At 38.0% G+C, this 23948-nt stretch overlaps 1 protein-coding gene across 1 annotated transcript in view; it reads left to right on the top strand.

The window, feature by feature from the left end:
* GPC6 (glypican 6) overlaps nucleotides 1-23948 on the top strand; it is a 2314333-nt gene that overhangs the window by 2267465 nt on the left and 22920 nt on the right. The window contains exon 8 of the mRNA XM_053705482.1: nucleotides 7673-7809. Coding sequence (XP_053561457.1) covers nucleotides 7673-7809 — 137 coding nt within the window. The remainder of the gene's footprint in view (nucleotides 1-7672; nucleotides 7810-23948) is intronic.

The following is a 23948-nucleotide window of genomic DNA, read 5'->3' as shown; positions in this document are numbered from 1 at the left end:
TTGTATGTATGAGTTTTTATAGGTGTTTGCATGTATGTGTATTTGTGTATATGTTGTTTGTATGTATGTGTATATGTTTTTGTACGTATGTGTATCTATCTATATGTGTTTTATGTATATGTATATATGTGTTTGCATGTATGTGTATGTTTTATGTATGTATATGTATCTATGTATATGTGTATATGTTGTTTGTATGAGTGTGTATATGTTTTGTATGTATGTGTATATGTGTTTGTATGTGTGTCTATATGTGTATATGTTTTTGTATAGTTGTGTATCTATGTATATGTGTTTGTATTTATGTGTATATGTGTTTGTATGTATATGTATTTGTGTATATGTGTTTGTATGTATGTGCATCTATGTATATGTGTTTGTATGTATGAGTATAGGTGTTTGTATATATGTGAATATGTGTTTGTATGTATGTGTATCTATGTATATGTGATGGTATGAATGAGCATAGGTGTTTGTATTTATGTGTATTTGTGTATACGTTGTATGTATGTATGTGTATATGTGTATATGATTTTGTATGTATGTGTATCTATCTATATGTGTTTTATGTATGTGTATATGTGTACATGTGTTTGTATGTATGTGTATTTATGTATATGTGTTTGTATATATGAGTATAGGTGTTTGTATGTATGTGTATTTGTGTATATGTGTTTGTATGTATGTGTATATGTCTTTGTATGTATGTGTATCTATGTATATGTGTTTGTATGCATGTGTATCTATGTATATTTGTTTGTATGTATGTGTCTATCGATATATGTATATGTTTTGTATGTATGTGTATCTATGTATATGTTTTGCATGTATGTGTATCTATGTATATGTTTCGTATGTATGTGTATCTACTTATATGTGTTTGTATGTATGTGTATTTATGTATATGTGTGTGTATGTATGTCTGTGTATGGATCTGTATCTATGTTTGTATGTATGTGTATATTTGTATGTATGTGTATATGTGTTTGTATGTATATGTACACCTTATATGTACAATTTACATTAAATGTGTATAGCAAAGAATTAAATTAAAAACTCTACTACTTAATAAGGGTTTTTGCTTTTGATGGGCTTTCTGGTCAAGCGACATTATTAATTTTGATGCAGGCCTTTATAGAAATCTACTATGTGAGGGAAAAACACATCCGTGAATGTTGTTATGCACTCTATACTATTGCTTTAATGATAAATATTAACCACATATTTGTATTAGGATGTATATAAAATAAACAAACTACTTCATTATGTCATACATACAATTAAATCATTCTATACATTACCAACATGAACAATGACAGTTCTAAGCACTGCTTTGTGGTGGATAAAAACCTTTAATCATTATTGTAGCATCATCAACTCACAAAAGAACCAAAGAGACCTTTATTTGCCAGGCCATTCATAATTTAGATACCCAACCTCATCTTCAGTCTATATGACCAGAAACAGCAGCAGAACAGACCCTTAGAGCAGCAAAGAGATAATGACACCTTAAATGGACAAGAGACGATAAGTGATTCTGTACAATTAAAAGCAGCAGAGAGAGAAGGAGAGAATAGAAGGTAAATTCCAATAGGAAAGGCAAAAACTGGGAAACAGACACACTAATATTTACTCCTTTAAAGGAACGCTGTACTAAAAAATGTTTCTGCTATCCATTTGAAAGAGCATAATTTAAACATGTTGATTTATTTTTTAATAAAAAATCAATTTTAAGTGGGAGATTTTTAAAATGTAACTAAAACAGCTACATGTGTTGTTAAAAATGTTTCCTGTTAATCCTTATTATTTGATGGGTATTGGGCATTAGTAGGAAACGCACAACTGATTATTGTGTTTATAACACAAATAGCACAGTTAATCGTCTCGTCTTGCTCATTTCCTTTTCATGGGGACATTGATTTTCATATTACTGTAGTAATTCTCAATATACTCACTTGATTATAACAAACAATACACTATTAAGAAATGCACATATGGCTTTCAATATTTTGACATTGAAAAATATATCTCTATAGACAAAAGTGGAAAAATTCTATGAGCAGGTACAAAGTAGTTCTAACAACTTCAGCTGGGATACATCACAAGCATAATCAGTTAATTTTCTTGCTATTTCTGTAATAATCCCAGGGAACCTTTTTTGATAAGCTTAGTTATTTTGGGTATTGACTTCTTTTGTTTGATTGATGCATTTCCCAAAAGTAATTTCCATGTTTTCCTGATTGTATTCTCTTTGGAACAAAAAACGGTGCATGCATATTTGGTATTCTGAAAGTGTGACCTGGTAAAATAATAATCTCATCAACAGTAAATCTAAGCTCTAATTAAAACGTATTGCCTAAATGCTAAGGAAAAGCAAAAATGAGGCCATTAGAAATTCATATTCTAACCAGATTGCAATAATATATTGATGCTGAAATACTAATACAGAAGATGCACTAATTCATGGTAACTGCACAGAATCAATACACCATCCTAAATAAGGTCCTGGCACATAAAGTAACCCAATGGCTTCTCTCTCCCTTTGAGATCACCACTAGAGTATCTTTGTTTTATCTTTTTGCGTACAAACATAGGGATTTATTCATTCCAAAGGACTTTTCTGGCTTTTCAGATTCAGGAACATTTCATGCCATAAGAAATATTTAATCACTAATGGCTAGATTACGAGTTTTTGTCGGTAAGGCTGTGCGGAGCCTTTTTTTCTTACCGCTCACTTAAGCCAATTCTGGTATTACAAGTTTTCTTCAAGCCGGCGTTAGCCTCAGAAAAGTGAGCGTAGAGCAAAATTTAGCTCCACATCTCACTGTAATACCAACGCTGCTTACGGTAGCGGTAAACTGGCAAAACGTGCTCGTGCACCATTTCCTGGTAAAAACCTAACACCTGCAAAAAAGCAGCGCAGTCCCATTGTTTCCTATGGGGAAATTAATTCTATGTCTGCACCTAACACCCTAACATGAACCCCGAGTCTAAACACCCCTAATCTTATAAGATAAAATAACAAGAAAGAGGCGCCAATGGTGCAGATCAAAAGGTATTTCAAAATATCAAACTTATGTGAACACTAGGTACTCACAATAGGAGGAGGCACTCAGTTGTGCCGGTAGACGCAGGCTGGGTTTTAACAGCAATCCAGCTGGCTGTGAAAGGCAGCAAAAGGTGGCAGCTCTCTATCAGCATCCGATGGAAGAAGATCTAAAAATGTAAGCAAGGATAGAGGCGCCTATGGTGCAGGTAAAAGGTGGTACAATGAGTGCTAATAGCCCACTCTAACACAATGTACTCACATTTATTGAAGGCACTCACTTGTGCCTATAGAGGCAGGCTGGATTTTAGCAGCAATCCAGCTGGCTGTAACCGGGTGGAAAGGCTGGTTCGTGGGTGTCAGAGTGCAGGAACTCTATAGTAGCATAGCAAGGTGGTACCAAAATAACACTGAGAGTGGATGTATAATAAAAAATGGATTTATTTAAAACATATAAAAAAAGTTATTCCACTCATCACAGTGTTAAAAACAGCTGGTACATCAGGAATACATGCGACGCGTTTCTCAGTTACAACTGTTTCATCAGGCATGAACCCCTAATCTACTGCTCCCAACATCGCCGAACCCTACATTATTTTTATTAACCCCTAATCTGCCCCCCCAACGTCGTCGCAACTATATTAAATTTATTAACCTCTCCGCCACCAACGTCACTGCCACTATAATAAATTTAAATACAGGGAGTGCAGAATTATTAGGCAAGTTGTATTTTTGAGGATTAATTTTATTATTGAACAACAACCATGTTCTCAATGAACCCAAAAAACTCATTAATATCAAAGCTGAATAGTTTTGGAAGTAGTTTTTAGTTTGTTTTTAGTTATAGCTATTTTAGGGGGATATCTGTGTGTGCAGGTGACTATTACTGTGCATAATTATTAGGCAACTTAACAAAAAACAAATATATACCCATTTCAATTATTTATTTTTACCAGTGAAACCAATATAACATCTCAACATTCACAAATATACATTTCTGACATTCAAAAACAAAACAAAAACAAATCAGTGACCAATATAGCCACCTTTCTTTGCAAGGACACTCAAAAGCCTGCCATCCATGGATTCTGTCAGTGTTTTGATCTGTTCACCATCAACATTGCGTGCAGCAGCAACCACAGCCTCCCAGACACTGTTCAGAGAGGTGTACTGTTTTCCCTCCTTGTAAATCTCACATTTGATGATGGACCACAGGTTCTCAATGGGGTTCAGATCAGGTGAACAAGGAGGCCATGTCATTAGATTTTCTTCTTTTATACCCTTTCTTGCCAGCCACGCTGTGGAGTACTTGGACGCGTGTGATGGAGCATTGTCCTGCATGAAAATCATGTTTTTCTTGAAGGATGCAGACTTCTTCCTGTACCACTGCTTGAAGAAGGTGTCTTCCAGAAACTGGCAGTAGGACTGGGAGTTGAGCTTGACTCCATCCTCAACCCGAAAAAGGCCCCACAAGCTCATCTTTGATGATACCAGCCCAAACCAGTACTCCACCTCCACCTTGCTGGCGTCTGAGTCGGACTGGAGCTCTCTGCCCTTTACCAATCCAGCCACAGGCCCATCCATCTGGCCCATCAAGACTCACTCTCATTTCATCAGTCCATAAAACCTTAGAAAAATCAGTCTTGAGATATTTCTTGGCCCAGTCTTGACGTTTCAGCTTGTGTGTCTTGTTCAGTGGTGGTCGTCTTTCAGCCTTTCTTACCTTGGCCATGTCTCTGAGTATTGCACACCTTTTGCTTTTGGGCACTCCAGTGATGTTGCAGCTCTGAAATATGGCCAAACTGGTGGCAAGTGGCATCTTGGCAGCTGCACGCTTGACTTTTCTCAGTTCATGGACAGTTATTTTGCGCCTTGGTTTTTCCACACGCTTCTTGCGACCCTGTTGACTATTTTGAATGAAACGCTTGATTGTTCGATGATCACGCTTCAGAAGCTTTGCAATTTTAAGAGTGCTGCATCCCTCTGCAAGATATCTCACTATTTTTGACTTTTCTGAGCCTGTCAAGTCCTTCTTTTGACCCATTTTGCCAAAGGAAAGGAAGTTGCCTAATAATTATGCACACCTGATATAGGGTGTTGATGTCATTAGACCACACCCCTTCTCATTACAGAGATGCACATCACCTAATATGCTTAATTGGTAGTAGGCTTTCGAGCCTATACAGCTTGGAGTAAGACAACATGCATAAAGAGGATGATGTGGTCAAAATACTCATTTGCCTAATAATTCTGCACTCCCTGTACATCTAAATAAATTTACTACAATTAAATAAATTATTCCAATTTAGAACTAAATACTTACCGATAAAATAAACCCTAAGCTAGCTACAAAATAACTAATAGTTACATTGTAGCTATCTTAGGATTTATATTTATTTTACAGGCAACTGTATTTATTTTAACTAGGTAGAATAGTTATTAAATAGTTATTAACTATTTAATAACTTCCTAGTTAAAAAAAGTACAAATTTACCTGTAAAATAAATCCTAACCTAAATTACAATTACACCTAACACTACACTATCATTAAATTAATTACATAAATGACCTACAATTAACTACAATTAAATTAAATAAACTAAAGTACAAAAAAAACACTAAATTACAGAAAATAAAAAAAGAATTACAATTTTTTAAACTAATTACACCTAATCTAATCCCCCTAATAAAATAAAAATGCCCCCCAAAATAATAAAATTCCCTACCCTATACTAAATTACAAATAGCCCTTAAAAGGGCCATTTGCGGGGTATTGCCCCGAAGTAATCAGCTCTTTTACCTGTAAAAAAAATACAATACCCCCCAACATAAAAACCCACCAGCCAATAGGATTGAAGTTCAATCCTATTGGCTGATCCAATCAGCCAATAGGATTGAGCTTGCATTCTATTGGCTGATTGGAACAGCCAATAGAATGCAAGATCAATCCTATTGGCTGATTACATCAGCCAATAGGATTTTTCCTACCTTGAAGACGGCTCAAGGTAGGGTGATCTTCAAGGGGGTAGTGTTAGTTTCTTTTAAGGGGTGATCGGGTGGGTTTTAGAGTAGGTTTGGGTGTGTGGGTGGTGGGTTTTAATGTTGGGGGGTATTGTATTTTTTTTTTACAGGTAAAAGAGCTGATTACTTTGGGGCAGTATTTATTTTAACTAGGAAGTTATTAAATAGTTAATAACTATTTAATAACTATTCTACCTAGTTAAAATAAATACAAAGTTGCCTGTAAAATAAATATAAATCCTAAGATAGCTACAATGTAACTATTAGTTATATTGTAGCTAGCTTAGGGCTTATTTTATCGGTAAGTATTTCGTTTTAAATAGGATTAATTTATTTAATAGTAGTAAATTTATTTTGTGTTATTTAAATTATATTTAAGTTAGGGGGCTTAGATTTGGGTTAGACTTAGGTTTAGGGGTTAATAAATTTAATATAGTAGCGGCGACATTGGGGGAGGCAGATTAGGGGTTAATAAATGTAGGTAGGTGTCGGCGATGTTAGGGATGGCATATTAGGGGTTAATAAAATTTAACTAGTGTTTGCGAGGCGGGAGTGTGGGGGTTTAGGGGTTAATACATTTATTAAAGTGGCGGCGATGTCCGGTTGGCAGATTAGGGGTTAAACATTTTAGTTAAGTGTTTCCGATGTGGGGGGGGGGGGCTCGGTTTAGGGGTTAATAGGTAGTTTGTGGGTGTCAGTGTACTTTTTAGCACTTTAGTTAAGAGCTTTATGTTCTGGCGTTAGCCCATAAAACTCTTAACTACTGACTTTTAAAAGTGGTAGGAGTATTACCAGGAGAGGGTCTACCGCTCACTTTTTCAGGCGATCGTAATACCGGCGTTAGGAAAATCCCATTAAAAAGATAGAATACGCAATTGACGTAAGGGGACTTGCGGTATGCTAAAATCGCGGAAAAAAAAGTGAGCGGTAGACCCTCTCCTGCCTGACTTGTATTACCAGCGGGCGTTAAAAAGCAGCGTTGGGACCCCTCAACGCTGCTTTTTAAGGCTAACGCAAGACTAGTAATCTAGGCTATGGTTTCCAGTGGCTTTGAGCACAGTGAACTCCAATAAATGAAAACAAATGCATGCAATTTTTAACAACCATCTAATTTATTTCTGTTATCAAATTTTTTTTGTACTCTTGGTATCTTTAGTTGAAAAACAGAGAGGTAAGCTCAGAAGTGAGCATTTGTCTGGAGCACTATATTGCAGCAGTTTTGCAAGTAAGTTATCGATATGCAAGAGCACTAGAGCAAGAGCAGCACTGTTTCCTTCCATGTAGTGCTCCAGGAATCTACCTAGGTATCTCTTTATCAAAGAATAACATGAGAACAAAGCAAATTTCATAATAGAAGTAAAATGTAAACTTTTTTAAAACTGTATGCTCTGAATCAAAAAAGAGCATTTTTGGGGTTTTATATTCCTTTAATATTCAATAAATACAATGTTTTGCTTTAATTTTCCTAACATGCGGGGCTGCACAAACTCCCATAACCCTCCCCGCCCCTTGAAAATCTTATTTCTTACCCTGTTTCTGTAATATATTACCCAATCACTCCTTTACATTTAACTTGAAAATGATATTTGTTCTTCTCTTATTCAGGTAGCAGAAATCAAAGACAATCTCAAGGTCACTAAAAAGTTTTGGTCAACATTACCGCATTCTATATGTAAGGATAAGAGAGTGACAGCGAGCATACCAAATGAAGAAGATTGCTGGAATGGACACAGCAAAGCTCGGTGAGCAGCATATTTACTTGTTTTTTTAAGGTTCTTATTCAATCTAGGAAGGAAATATTTATCTCACACATAAAAAAATAATCAAAACAAAAAATGTCCATTTGGACTAGTGGACTAGAATACATTTTAAGTTCCATGTGTATGGGGGGATATATTCATATGTGGAGCAACATTCTAACACTAAAATAAATGCTTTAGCGCTAGTATCCAGGGTTGATTACAGTCTTTCCAGTTTTATTTCCGACTTGGTAAAAAAGCGACATTTTAAAAAGCAATCACAATATTTTTTAGTCAAACACAGCTGAGATTGATAACTCGCAAAGACCCAGATTATAAATGGAGCACTATGGATAGCATTGGGTGTCTTATCAATATCACTGGACATTGCAAATATTATCACACACATTAATATTAGAAGTCCATGGTAAAACAGAATAACCGGAGAAGGTTTAGTGTGGCTGACATCCCTTTAGCTCGTCCTATACTTTTAATGGATATTGCGACCACGCTAAAACCCACTCAATGTAAATCAATCGTATGAGTGATGTTTAGCGCAGACACAATATCCATTAAAAGTGTAGCGCTCAACAGAGATAAACGTTTTGCGCTTCACTTGAAATCTAGCGCATGATGTTCAATCTCCATTTTTCTACAACAGCACCCTTAACTACTGATAATGGATGGTGATCACTGAAATCCGAGATAGGTTAATGGTGTTAATGGAGTTTGTGTGTGTTGCAATGAGACAGATTGGTGTTTCTGATAAGTTTTAAAAAAAATCATATGAATTCCATTTGTATATGGTCATGATGAGTACGCAGGTCATGTTTGCCCAATCATGTTTTTTTAAACTTTTAATATTTTAGTTATTTTATTATTTTAATATACCACGAGTGAATCACAATGCTGGAACAAAGGGATACAGTCATTGTAATGGAGAGCTGAATGGGGGTTGCACACATGCATCACCCTAACAGTAAGCACGCTCACTTGCTCTTTAAGCAATAAGCATATTATAATTATTATTTTTCATATTATTTTTCATGGAGGTGTCACAGGCCACAAAAGTTAGGCCTGTTATAGATACTATAAATTTCATGCAGATATCATTAGTTGTACAAGATATCACATATCTGTCTATTAAATACATATATAAACGTCTGACCTACACACTACCAAGGGACTATGCAGCAGTGCTATTTAAAGAATCTAGGCAAAAGATTCCTATATACATCTAAAATAGTGCCTGTAACCATTTCAGAGTGTATTGCACATATGCCAAAAAAGGTATTTTTTCATGTATCATTTTGCTATCAAATTACATACTGCAAAACTCACTATTTGCTTGTATCTGATCTAAACTTTTCCCAAGGTGTTGTCGATTGGATTGTGATCACTCAGACCTTGAGTAACATATAGCAGGAGCCAATAAACAAGATTTGAATCAGCCCCTATGTGTTTAGCCTGTACAAAGAGCTTAAACACGTGACTAAAGTCCAGCTTGGAGCTGTGATGCAGACAGTGATTCTTATGCCACTCCTAATAAGCTTACTGTGTGCATAATGTTCAGTGGCTGCAATGTGTTGCAGTTCTGAGTGGGATTCTAAATATGGGCCTGCCTGAGCGTTAACTGCACTAGAAGTAAGCTGTTTGTACAGTTTGGGTTGCACTCATATTATGAGTTGCCCTGACGAGGCAAGAAGCCAAACTTTGAATATCGCTTGCAATAACCTATTCCCCTATAGAAGTCAAAGGAGCAAAAAAATGGAGCAGTATTTAATGCTCCTGCTCGATTGCTAACTAGAAGTAACCTTTTCATTGTGCCGGGTAGTGCTCGTATTATAAGTTGAAAGTAAATTGTTCTCGCTCGCACGCTAACTTGAAAAGCCGAACTTAGAATATCACGCACGCCCATAAAAGTCAATGGAGCAAAAAAAGAGGGAAAAACCTAATACCCTACTCACGGGCAAACCCAATCGCATATTCTCATGTGTTCTAACCCGACATGAAAATATTTCACACTCCAATGTTCTTCACATATAAGACTATGTTCTATTTATTCATAAATATATATTCTTACCTATATTTGATTTATTTTGCACAAATATATATTTAAACCTATATGATTATATATAGAGGTAATAACAAGAGAAAAGTTGACAGAGGCTCTGAGAAAGCCATGCTAGCGGCGAAATGCACATCAGGCGTTGTCTGTGCGTGTAAGACCTGTTATTTTGTTTCTCCCTGTGACCGTTCAGACTGATAATTATCTAGGCATTTGCCTCCACTTATTTGGCTATACTTGCAAACCAGCCTCGCTCCTGCTCTATATACCAGTATTGCTCAGATTAGATAATGTTGTTGGGGTCAATCCCCTTTTATAGACTAGTTTGAGAGCAATCCGTGTATTTCTTGAGCTCTGAGCTTTACGGTTTTTCTGAACGGTTATCCAGGGAAGTAATTTTGTTTCTGTGTCTCACACACATAGTCCTGATCTCTTTTTAATCTAAGTTTTAAATGTATGTCCACAATATTTCTATGTAATACACCTGGTACAATTTACCATTTTTATCTTGTCATTAATAAAAGTTATGTTTTAATTGATAACCAGTCTCTGATACTGACCCGGTCTGTATATCATGGCTGCTTATGGTGTTATGTGAGTGCTGGGTACTGTCAACTTTTCTCTTGTTATTACCTCTATATATCTACCAGACAGTCAGCACCCCCCTTCCTAAACAACTACCAGTTAATTAAACTGGTTTAAATAGAATACTTGATAGATTGTATATCTATATTTATTACTTTACATTACATATTGAAGGGGTCTTATATTTGTTAAATTTACACCGTCCTCATTATTTCTATGATTATATATAGGTATAGATACATACGGATAGAAATTGGAATATCTATTTATAAATACATAGAACATATTCTGCTATGTCGCATACAATGTCCTATAAGACAGGGAGACGAGGCGCCAAATAGTGTGATAACGTAACAGGTACAATATAAAGAATGGGGATGTGCAGATGGGTACTCCCAATAGACGTTGAACATTCAGTGCAATAACTAACGAACCGAGGCTTCAGAGCCGCTCGGCTGACTCAGGTAATCAGGCAGGACAGCTGCATCACTGCGGAGCTCCTATCCGATGGCGTGTCTAAACCTGGGCTGGACTTAACCAATCAGGAGGTAGCACCTACAATAGGTCTACTTAAAGGGATACTGAACCCAAATTTTTCTTTCATGATTCAGATAGATCAATTTTAAGCAACTTTCTAATTTACTACTATTATAATTTTTTCTTTGTTCTCTTGCTATCTTTATTTGAAAGAAGGCATCTAAGCATTTTTGGTTCAGAATTCTGGACAGCACTTTTGTTATTGGTGGATGAATTTATCCACCAATCAGCAAGAACAACCCAGGTTGTTTACCAAAAATGGGCCGGCATCTAATCTTACATTCTTGCATTTCAAATAAAGATACCAAGAGAATGAAGAAAATTTGATAATAGGAGTAAATTAGAAAGTTGCTTAAAATGTCATGCCCTATCTGAATCATGAAAGAAAAAATTGTGGTTCAGTGTCCCTTTAACCCCTTAATGACAACTGACGTACCAGGTACGTCATGCATTAACAACCAGTTAATGACAATAGACGTACCTGGTACATCAGTTGTCTAACAGAGTGCTGGAAGCGATCGCAATCGCTTCCAGCAGCTCTCAGGGTATTGCAGTGATGCCTCCATATGGAGGCATCCTGCAATACCTTTTTAGAAGACTCCGATGCAGAGAGAGCCACTCTGTGGCCCTCTCTGCACCGGTAGCGATGGTGCCGTTCGTTGGTGGGAGCATAACAGGGAGGCGGGTGGGCGGCCCATCGCTACCCGGCATCCGGTTCCTGTAAGTGCAATGTGCACGCCGGGTGCCGGGAGCGTGCGGGGGCGCGCGTGCGCATGCGATTAGCTGGCCACTGACACCAATGAGGAGGGAAGAGGGGGGAAAAAAGATTTTAAAAAAATAAATATATAAGGATCTGGGAGGGGGAGGGGGTTGGGGTATTGTGGGGGGCTGCTACACTACAGAAAACATTAATAATGGCAAAAAGACAAAAAAATACTTTTGTTTTTGGGGCAAATTGGGTACTGGCAGACAGCTGCCAGTACCCAAGATGGCGGCAATTAGGTAGGGGAGAGGGTTAGAGAGCTGGGGGGGGGGGTCATGGAGGTTGGGGCTAAGGCAGGGGTCCATCACAGCTAAAACATTTTATTTTTTTTTATTAAAAAAAAGAAAAACTCCTTTTATTTAGTACTGGCAGACTTTCTGCCAGTGCTTAAGATGGCGGGGACAATTGTGGGGTGGGGGAGGGAAGAGAGCTGTTTGGGAGGGATCAGGGGGTGGGATGTGTCAGGTGGGAGGCTGATCTCTACCCTAAAGCTAAAATTAACCCTGCAAGCTCCCTACAACCTACCTAATTAACCCCTTCACTGCTGGGCATAATTTATGTGTGGTGCGCAGCAGCATTTAGCGGCCTTCTAATTACCAAAAAGCAATGCCAAAGCCATATAAGTCTGCTATTTCTGAACAAAGGGGATCCCAAAGAAGCTTTTACAACAATTTGTGCCATAATAGCACAAGCTGTTTGTAAATACTTTCAGTGATAAACCTAAAATTGTGAAAAATGAATTTTTTTTTAATTGTTTGCTCGCATTTGGCGGTGAAATAGTGGCATAAAATATATCAAAATGGGCCTAGATCAATACTTGGGGTTGTCTACTACACTACCCTAAAGCTAAAATTAACCCTGCAAGCTCCCTACAACCTACCTAATTAACCCCTTCATTGCTGGGCATAATTTACGTGTGTTGCACAGCAGCATTTAGCGGCCTTCTAATTACCAAAAAGCAACCCCAAAGCCATATATGTCTGCTATTTCTGAACAAAGGGGATCCCAAAGAAGAATTTGCAACCATTTGTGCCTTAATTGCAGAAGCTGTTTGTAAATAATTTCAGTGGGAAACCTAAAGTTTGTTACAAAATTTGTGAAAAAGTGAACTTTTTGTTTTATTTGATGACATTTGGCGGTGAAATGGTGGCATGAAATATACCAAAATGGACCTAGATCAATACTTTGGGTTGTCTTCTAAAAAAAAATATATACATGTCAAGGGATATTCAGGTTTTCCTGACAGATATCAGGGTTCCAATGTAACTAGCGCTCATTTTGAAAAAAAGGGGTTTGGAAATAGCAAAGTGCTACTTGTATTTATGGCCCTATAACTTGCAAAAAAAGCAAAGAACATGTAAACATTGGGTATTTCTAAACTCAGGATAAAATTTAGAAACTATTTAGCATGGGTGTTTTTTGGTGGTTGTAGATGTGTAACAGATTTTGGGGGTCAAAGTTAGAAAAAGTGTGTTTTTTTCTATTTTTTCCTCATATTTTATATTTTTTTTATAGTAAATTATAAGATATGATGAAAATAATGGTATCTTTAGAAAGTCCATTTAATGGCGAGAAAAACGGTATATAATATGTGTGGGTACAGTAAATGTGTAAGAGGAAAATTACAGCTAAACACAAAAACAGCAGAAATGTAAAAATAGCCTTTGTCATTAAGGGTAAGAAAATTGAAAAATGGTCTGGTCATTAAGGGGTTAAGGCAATGGGTAGCTGGTCGGAACCAAAGAGCAAGGTACAAAGGCTTTAAAAGATTTATTTTAGAACACATTAAAAACATCAGAAATGTTCAGGCCATTGAAATGTGAAATACGTATAGTAAATACACAGTATAACACTTTTTTCATGTTTTCATCTTAACTGCAAAGGGCTGTGGTAATTTAAACCCCATATTGCTAGTGTGTAACTGAAAGCGCTCTGCCCGTAATCTGGCCCTATATGTTTAACACCTTTATGCAGGTTAAACACACAGTCCTAGCTTTCATTGTTGGTGTTGATCATTTTTTGCTTGCTAATAGCCGTTGAAATGGCTGCTAAAAAAGAAAACACCATCTGGCAATTTACAAAATTGTTTCTGATATTTGTTTTGCCCTTTCCAAATTACAGCAGCAAAATGTTTTTTTTGGCTTCTATTGATGTCAATGCAAGCTGAAAATAGATATTTTTTTGCACAGTTTATACTGAAACCATTTACTACTATCAGCTTGGTTATTAATGGACACAAATCTTCTGCTTTCTCCAAGAAGCTTAAAGAGTCAAAATATCCTTTACAGCAAGGAGAAACAGAATGAGGATTTATGTAAATCTAGTATAAAATGGAATTTGATTTAAGTTTACACCAGTCAAAAGGCTTTGAAACTCAAAATTAACACAAACTATGTAAATGTGCCCATAGTTTGATCTAACTAATTAGAGCAATTTATTTAAGTATTAGAATGTAATTTTATATGAATATACTGATTGTGAATATATTTGGTCCACCAGAATTTAATTAACATTTAGGGCTTGGTTACAAGTGGAGCGCCCCAGCAATAAGGGGTATATTGCGAAGGTTTGCGCTCATTGGGCTTACCCCTCGTATTATAAGTTGAAAGTCGGGTTAGCGCAAATGAGAATATGCGAACGGGTTTGCATGAGAGTGGGGTGTTTTTTCACCTTTTTTTCTCTATTGACTTCTGTAGAGGATTTCTTTGAACGTGAACATGCAAGTGATATTCTAGCTTTGGATTTTTGTGCTCGTCGGGGTAGCGCAAGAGCGAAAACTGTTTTTTTTTTTCAACTCATAATACGAGTGCAACCCAACGAGTGCAAAAATCAAGCGGGAGCGTTAATTTGCACTCCACTTGTAATCTAGCCCTTTGTCTATTGGAACAGCAATATACATTATAAAACAAATTGTAAGTTGCAATAGCATTAAATTATATTTTACATACTGTATGTTTTTAAAAGCCAAATATAAATATTTAATATCTTTAAACATTTTTTTGTGAAATATAGTCTAATTTTGTCAGAACATAAAATAAACCTTAGAGAATATATGCAAACCAGTCTGATAAACAATGTGTTAGCTCCTGTTTGAATTTGGCTATTTATCACTGCTTTTAAGTGGAAGTGCCATGGAGAGAGGTTTTGTAAATAGTTTTCATGCTGATTGACTTAGAAGAGTCTTTGTAAAATCAGTGTTGATTTTATCTAAAAGACAGCGTAATTTGTAATGAGAAATAGAAGCAAAGAAGTGTATTATATTCTCATTGACTTGATAAAAATATTAAACAGTAGAGATTCAGGCTCACACAAATGAAGGTTCATCTGATTTTTGCTGATTTGTCGAGTCATTTAAAGGGCTAGTCTACACCAGAATTTTTATTGTTTAAAAAGATAGATAATCCCTTTATTATATATGTTTTACCTCTGCGATTACCTTGTATCTAAGCCTCTGCAGACTGCCCTCTTATCTCAGTGCTTTTGACAGACATGCAGTTTAGCCAATCAGTGCAGACTCCTAAATAACTCCACGGGAGTGAGCACACTTATCTATATGACACACATAAACTAGTACTGTCTAACTGTGAAAAACTTTCAAAATGCTCTGAGCAAAAGAGGCAGTTTTCAATGGTTTAGAAATCAGTTTGAGCCTACCTAGGTTTAGCTTTTCAAAAATACCACCAAGGGAACAAAGCAAATATAATGATAAAAGTCAATTGGAAAGTTGTTTAAAATTGCATGCCCTATCTGAATCATGAAAGTTTAATTCTGACTAGACTGTCCCTTTAATAAACAAACAGTTGGATACATTATTGGACTAAATAGACAAAAAACGAATAATTGCTTTACAAATCGATTTGTTCATTCGTTCATGCTGTTTGGCACCAAAAAAGATGGAGTAATGGAGGGAAGAAGTTATATTGTTAGGTTAATAAGCTCCTTTGTTTACATTTATGAACAGGGGATCTGACCATTCATGTGTTCATTGTCCTCTGTCCTATCCTGCCATAATATTACTAATGACTGATGTTAGGAACAGCCGGTCAGGCACTAAATGCTGCATTTTAGACATACAGGAGTTGAATGTTCTTTTAACATTGAAAAATAGACTATTTTAATTGTTTAAATCCTTTAATGTATACTTGTCTATATTTGCTGCTCCCATTGGAAATAACGGTAAAAATAAAAACAAATCTAATATTCGGAACAAATGTTTCACCCGTGCACATGCCTAATAAACAGCAAAAATTATTAAAGATAACTCCAAATGTCATCATTCACAACTAAACACAGTGGATAGTCAAATATATTATAATAACAGGGGGCAGCCAAACATATAATAAAGGGGATCAATCCTGAGCCGAGGAGACAAATTAAAGTGACATGAAATTGATTTTTTTAGCCACCAAGCAGCAAGCGCTACCCAGGTGCTAAACCAAAAATGGTCCAACTCCTAAGCTTACATTCCTTCTTTCTTTCCAATAGCATGGAGAGTCCACAAATCTATTCTAGTTACTAGTGGGAATTCAATTTCTAGCCACCAGGAGAAGGCAAAAAACACCCCAGCAAAGCTGCAAGTATTGCTCCCACTTCCCATAATCCCCAGTTATTCTTTGCCTTTGTACATCATAGGAGGTTTTGCGAAGGTGGTGTCTGAAGAAAATCAAGTATTTAATCCTTTAATGGGTAGTTTCCCTGCAAACAAGGATTGGGGCAATGCTGTGTCCATATAATCCTCTTTAGTAGAGTTATGGTGGCTATTAGCTGTTGGAGATCGGTGAGGTAGTTCTTGCTTCTCCTCCAACAATTTATGCTAACCCCTATATAGAAAATCAGGGTTGGCTACTCTGCTTTTCTTGAATCTTCAGGTCCCTGTCAGCGGTCAAATGAAGCTAACAGACCTGGAAATGCTTTGACTGCTCCACAGCAGAAGACTCTGGAGGGTAAGTACTTTTATATGTTTTTCATAGGCACATATCATGGTGGAAGGACTGGGATATTCAGGGACCTAGTGGGACCTGCTACCCTCAGGATGGGTTTGTATTTTATTATATATTTATTTATGTCCGCAAGTTTGGTATCATTGCGGTGGAGCAGCTTCTTAGGTTTAGCAACCAGGACAAAGATTGCCGTTTCTATAGCCTTATGACGGGTCAGAATATAAAGACCCAGGCTTTATGGGGACCATACAATTTATACCCTCAAGCTCCTATCCCTGCCCGGTCCATTTTTATGGATGCTTAAGGTGGTTTTCCCTTCAAAGGGGCACAGTGCATTATTAAGGACAGTATACCCTAATGTTGTATTTCTTGAAGGTGGTATTAGAAATTTTAGCCAGTGTCATTTCTGGCAGGATTATTTCGCAAGCTTGACCGCTTATGGCACAGGTTATGGCCTTTAGCAGGAATCAGACCATTCTTCCTGTTAGATTACTCCTCACCCAAAGGTAGTGTCCACGGCAGTTAGAATGTGTTGTGCTCTACTATGTGGCCGGTCAGACCAGTGATGCATTTATTACATGACTATTTGGCAGAGTCATGACTTTTTCCGGCTCCTACATTTAGGGGGTGAGTACTTGAGTGTCTCCCTAATGGGTGGTGATCTTCTACTATGTGTCACTCTGCCGCGCTCCTTTTATTATATCCCGGAGCCTATATGTACTGTAGATTTAAAGTGCATGCAGGTTACAGACCAACAAATACCCGGTCATTTTGACTTGGTCCACTAGCTAATGACTTGTGCATCTGAGTTCGTGACATACATTAGGTTGCTGGCAATTTCTTCATTTGCATGATTTTTTGCTATCTCATGGAGATTACTAGGTTCCTTGTGAGCGTTTCATGTGTGACCATAAGTCATAGTCATGTCAGGACATCTGACATTGGGCTATTTAATGTCTTCAGGTGAACTTTATTCTCATGGGGCTGTTTCAGTGAGATAGCACCTCTTAGACGCCAGGCCCCTAACTATCCTGCGGCGGTAATCGTGTAGACTGTTATGGAAGTGTCTAGACAGGGGGCTTTCGTAGTCAGCTGTTAATATTCATGACTTTATTTGTGTGTGTTCTGCAATGTATATTTTAAAAGGGATAACTTTATTATCTTACTGTTACCTCCTATTGGGAATGGTATTCACATTTTTTTTTGTTTTTTGTTTTTAAAAGAGAATACCTACGGTTTGCCTTCCAGGACAGACTCTTCCTTCTTGTAGCCCTGCCTTTTGGCCTAGCAACTGCTCCCCGAATTTTTACGAAGGTTCTAGGGGAGTTTTTGGAAGTGGTCAGATCTCCCAGGCGCCATACCTGGACAATACCTTGGTTCAGGTGCCATCTCTCATTCAGCGAAATCCCATGAGGATTCTCTGTTGTTGATTCTCTGCTCTTACTAGTGGAAGGAGAATCTGGACATGAGTTCCTTGGCACAAATTACAAGGGTATGTTTTTTGGGGACGATTTTAGTCTCAATCTTGATGAAGATTTTCTTATTGAATGTCAGGGAATCCAAACTTCTTTCTGACTGTCTTCTCTTTAGTCATTTGTCTGACCTTGGTAGCTCAGAAGAAGCTTCCAAACTTCCTGAACAGAGACTTTGATTCCTGGTGACTCTCTCAGGACCATTGGTTCCAAGGCACATGCTTCATGGGACCTTCCTGAGAGATTGTGCCTATGGATGCCAGCCTTTCTGGCTGTGGAACAGTTTGGGGTTCCTTAAGAGTTCAGGGAATTTGGATTCAGTCGGAGTATGGCCTTCCTATATATATCTTAAGAGTTGAGAGCAATATTCAATGCTCTGAGAGCTGACGCAATTTGAGTGCAGTCTGGTTTATCTATTTTCAATTGGTCAACTAATTTTTGGTGGCTTATATTTAAGGAGTTCCCTATTGATGTAGGAGGTGACTCTCTTCCTTCAGTGGGTGGAGTCCCTCAACTGTCTCTATTCAGCCATTCACATCTCAGGTGTGGCACTCTGGGAGGCGGATTACCTGAACAGATAGACGTTTCTCCCAGGGGAGTGGGCTCTTCATCCGGAGGTGGTCTCAATGATAACACCCAGGTGGGGGGTTTTGGAGTGGGACATGATGGCGTCTAGTCTAAACTCCAAGCTTCTAAGTTACGGATGCTGATCAAGGGATCCGCAAGAGGTTCTGTTGGATGCTCTATCGGTTCTGTGGGTTTCGGTCTGTGTTTCCTTTTACCTCCGTTTGCCCTACTCCCTCAATTAAGAGCCTGTATCAGGAGCAGGTTGCAGTGATTCTCCTTGTTCCAGCTTGTCTTCGCAGACTTTGGTTTGGGGACCTGGTGATGATGTCGTCATCTCACTTGCGGAATTTTCGCTGAGAAAGGACCTTCTAATTCAGGGTCCTTTTCTATATCCAATTCTATATGCTCTTAATTTTGACTACATGGAGATTGAACGCCTAGTTTTGTCTAAACAAGGTTTTTCTGTCTCCTTGATCCAGGCTTGTAAGCCAGTTTCTTGCAAAATTTTCCATAAGGTTTGGTGCATATTCATTGCCTGATGTGGTTTTCGGGGTTTCCTTTTCGTAAAGTGAGAGTACCCCATATTTTATCTTTCTCCAGGAGGGTCTGGAGAAGGGTTTTGTCAGTAAGTTCTCTGAACAGTCAGGTTTCTACCCTTTCTGTTCTATTTTATAATCGTTTGGCTGACTTACCAGATGTTCGGTCCTTTGTTCAGGCCCTGGTCAGACTCAGGCCTGTGTTCAATCCTGTTGTTCTGTCTTTGAACTTTAATCTTGTTATTTGGATTTTGCAGTGGGCTCTGTTTGAGCCTATGCATTCTGTTGATATTAAGTTTTACAAGCTATTTCTTCTGCTCATAGAGTCTCAGAACTTTCGGTTCTACAGTGTGATTCCCCTTATCTTATTTTCCATGCAGATAAGGTGGTCTTTCGTACTAATTTGGTATTTCTTCCTAAGGTGGTTTCGGACAACAATAACAATCAGGAAATTGTTGTTCCTTCCTTGTGTCCTAATCCTTCTTCTCAAAAGGAACGTCTGTTACACAACCTGGATGTGGTTCGTGCTCTAAAATTCTATTCTAATTCTACTATGGAATTTTGTCAATCTTCTGCCCTTTTTTGTAGTATTTGCTGCTAGATGTAAGGGCCAGAAGGCCATATTAACTTCTCTTTCTTTTTGGTGGAGGAATGTCATTTGGTTGGCTAATAGGACAGCTAGACAGCTAGAGGATTATGGCTCATTCAACTAGGGCTGTTTCCTCTTCTTGGGCCTTTAAAAATGAGGCTTCTGTGGAGCAAATTTGCGAGGTGGACTTTTGGTCCTCTTTACATGCATTTTCTAAATTTGACATTTTCAATGTTTTTGTATCAGCTGAGGCTTCCTTGTGAGAAAAGTTATTCAAGTGGTGGTCCATTCAGTTTAATTCTGCTTGTCTTGGTTCTCCCTCCCTTTACATTCTGTGTCCACTAGCATGGGTATTGGTTCCCACTAGTAATTAGAATGTATTCGTGGACTCTCCATGGCATTGGAAAGAAAACAAAATGTATGCTTACCTGATAAATTCTTTTCTTTCCTGGCATGTAGAGTCCACGACCTGCCCCTGTCTAAATTCAAGATGGCTTTTTCTCTTATGATACTTCAGGCACCTCTATACCTTGGGTGTTCTTCTCTTTCCGTATTCCCTTGGCTGAATGACTGGGGATTATGGGAAGTGGGAGAGATACTTGAAGCTTTGCTGGGGTGTTCTTTGCCTCCTCCTGGTGGCCAGGAGTTGAATTCCCACTGTGTTTACAAATAAAGATACCAAGAGAACAAAGAAAAATTGATAATAGGAGTAAATTTAAAAAATTACTTAAAATTGCACGCTCTATTTGAATCATGAAAGAAAAAATTTGGGCTTCATGTTGTCTGCAGCTCCCAAGCAGTACTTAAACTATGTGTTTAAACCCATTGTAATAGCCCTTTAAAACAATATCATTAGCACAATCCCTGCCATCTCCAGACTTTAGTCCAGATTGCACCAAACAAAGTGTTAATCGGTTTCACTAATATTCAGACTGAAGTGTTATCTATTGGAAGACTACAGAACAATGTTGAAATTATAAGTAGTTTACTGACCCTTTAAAGATGGTGAAATTTACCTTAGACTGTAAAATTCTACACAGTGATTAGGTAGCTCAGTGCACATCTGTTCCTAACTGGTTACAGCAAATGAGACCAGAAGCATAAATGTCACCAAGATTTTAAAGAGGCATGTCGCTAAACTGTTCCAACAAAGCCTTGTAAATTCTGCTCAGGTGAACTGCTTGTGCAATGCCGCCCCATGCGTATTCGCGGCCGATCGGCCACTTTCCGGGGGTGTCAATCAACCCGATCGTACACGATCGGGCAGACTGATGTCTGCAACCTCAAAGCAGGCAGACGTGTTAAGGAGTCTTAAGAACACTACTTTTTAATTCCTGATTCCGGCGAGCCTGAAGGATCGCACAGAATTAGAAGCATTGAGGTCGTTTGACTGCTTGGTAAATCGGCCCCTATGAGTTTAATGCCCCTTTAAAAGGGACAGTCAAGTCAAAATAAACTCTCATGATTCAGATAGGGCAATTTTAAACAACTTTCCAATTTACTTTTATCATCAAATGTTTTGTTCTCTTGATATTCTTTGTTGAAAGCTAAACCTAGGTAATCTCATATGCTAATTTCTAAGCCTTTGAAGGCCGCCACTTATCTCAGGGCATTTTATAGTTTTTCACAGCTAGACAGCTCTAGCTCATATGTACCTTATAGGTAACATTGTGTTCACTCCCATTGAGTTATTTATGGGTCAGCACTCATTGGCTAAAACACAAGTCTGTCAAAAGAACTGAAATAAGGGGGCAGTCTGCAGAAGCTTAAATACAAGATAATCACAGGGGGCAAAAAATATTAATATAACCGTGTTGGTTATGCGAAACTGGGGAATGGGTAATAAAGCGATTATCTTTTTAAACATTAAAAACTCAGTAGTAGACTGTTCCTTTAATTGATTATACTTTTTGAATGTGTTCTACACCATATTTTTGAATTTGTCTTTTTTAGTGGCTTGGTAAGAAGTGACATAGATAGATAGATAGATAGATAGATAGATAGATAGATAGATAGATAGATAGATTTGGCTATCCATATGCACATTTTAACAGCCCATCATGGAACCACAGATAGGGATGGGCTCTGGACAGATTTTTATACATACTGAGAAGATGTCACCTGCATACACAGAGGAGCGTTATCTGTGACAAGACATTAAGAATTGGAGATATAGCTTTTCTGGTTTAATTTTAAAGTAAAGTAAATAATGAGCAGTTTGTCAGAACAGATTGAGAAGCTACTGTATATAAATGAAATTAGAACGGACAGAAAAAACATAATTTATGCTTACCTGATAAATTCCTTTCTTCTGTAGTGTGATCAGTCCACGGGTCATCATTACTTCTGGGATATTACTCCTCCCCAACAGGAAGTGCAAGAGGATTCACCCAGCAGAGCTGCATATAGCTCCTCCCCTCTACGTCACTCCCAGTCATTCGACCAAGGACCAACGAGAAAGGAAAAGCCAAGGGTGAAGTGGTGACTGGAGTATAAATTAAAAAATATTTACCTGCCTTAAAAACAGGGCGGGCCGTGGACTGATCACACTACAGAAGAAAGGAATTTATCAGGTAAGCATAAATTATGTTTTCTTCTGTTAAGTGTGATCAGTCCACGGGTCATCATTACTTCTGGGATACCAATACCAAAGCAAAAGTACACAGATGACGGGAGGGATAGGCAGGCTCTTTATACAGAAGGAACCACTGCCTGAAGAACCTTTCTCCCAAAAATAGCCTCCGATGAAGCAAAAGTGTCAAATTTGTAAAATTTGGAAAAATTATGAAGCGAAGACCAAGTTGCAGCCTTGCAAATCTGTTCAACAGAGGCCTCATTCTTGAAGGCCCAAGTGGAAGCCACAGCTCTAGTAGAATGAGCTGTAATTCTTTCAGGAGGCTGCTGTCCAGCAGTCTCATAAGCTAAACGAATTATGCTACGAAGCCAAAAAGAAAGAGAGGTAGCGGAAGCTTTTTGACCTCTCCTCTGCCCAGAGTAAATGACAAACAGAGAAGACGTTTGTCGAAATTCCTTAGTTGCCTGTAAGTAAAATTTTAGAGCACGGACTACATCCAGGTTGTGCAGTAGACGTTCCTTCTTTGAAGAAGGATTTGGGCATAAAGAAGGAACAACAATCTCTTGATTGATATTCCTGTTAGTAACTACCTTAGGTAAGAACCCAGGTTTAGTACGCAGGACTACCTTATCCGAATGAAAAATCAAATAAGGAGAATCACAATGTAAGGCTGATAATTCAGAGACTCTTCGAGCCGAGGAAATAGCCATTAAAAATAGAACTTTCCAAGATAACAACTTTATATCAATGGAATGAAGGGGTTCAAACGGAACGCCCTGAAAAACATTAAGAACAAGGTTTAGACTCCATGGTGGAGCAACAGTTTTAAACACAGGCTTAATCCTGGTCAAAGCCTGACAAAAAGCCTGGACGTCAGGAACTTCTGACAGACGTTTGTGTAACAGAATGGACAGAGCTGAGATCTGTCCCTTTAATGAACTAGCAGATAAACCCTTTTCTAAACCTTCTTGTAGAAAAGACAATATCCTAGGAATCCTAACCTTACTCCAAGAGTAACCTTTGGATTCACACCAATATAGGTATTTACGCCATATCTTATGGTAAATCTTTCTGGTAACAGGTTTCCTAGCCTGTATTAAGGTATCAATAACTGACTCAGAAAACCCACGTCTTGATAAAATCAAGCGTTCAATTTCCAAGCAGTCAGCTTCAGAGAAGTTAGATTTTGATGTTTGAAGGGACCCTGTATCAGAAGGTCCTGTTTCAGAGGTAGAGACCAAGGTGGACAGGATGACATGTCCACCAGGTCTGCATACCAAGTCCTGCGTGGCCACGCAGGTGCTATTAGAATCACTGATGCTCTCTCTTGTTTGATTCTGGCAATCAATCGCGGAAGCAACGGGAAGGGTGGAAACACGTAAGCCATCCTGAAGTCCCAAGGTGCTGTCAGAGCATCTATCAGGACTGCTCCTGGATCCCTGGATCTGGACCCGTAACGAGGAAGCTTGGCGTTCTGTCGAGACGCCATGAGATCTATCTCTGGTTTGCC

Source organism: Bombina bombina, chromosome 3 (genome assembly GCF_027579735.1).
Source record: "Bombina bombina isolate aBomBom1 chromosome 3, aBomBom1.pri, whole genome shotgun sequence".
Taxonomy (NCBI): domain Eukaryota; kingdom Metazoa; phylum Chordata; class Amphibia; order Anura; family Bombinatoridae; genus Bombina; species Bombina bombina.
Note: the sequence above shows the minus strand (reverse complement) of the source record. Positions and strands in the feature narration are given on the sequence as shown.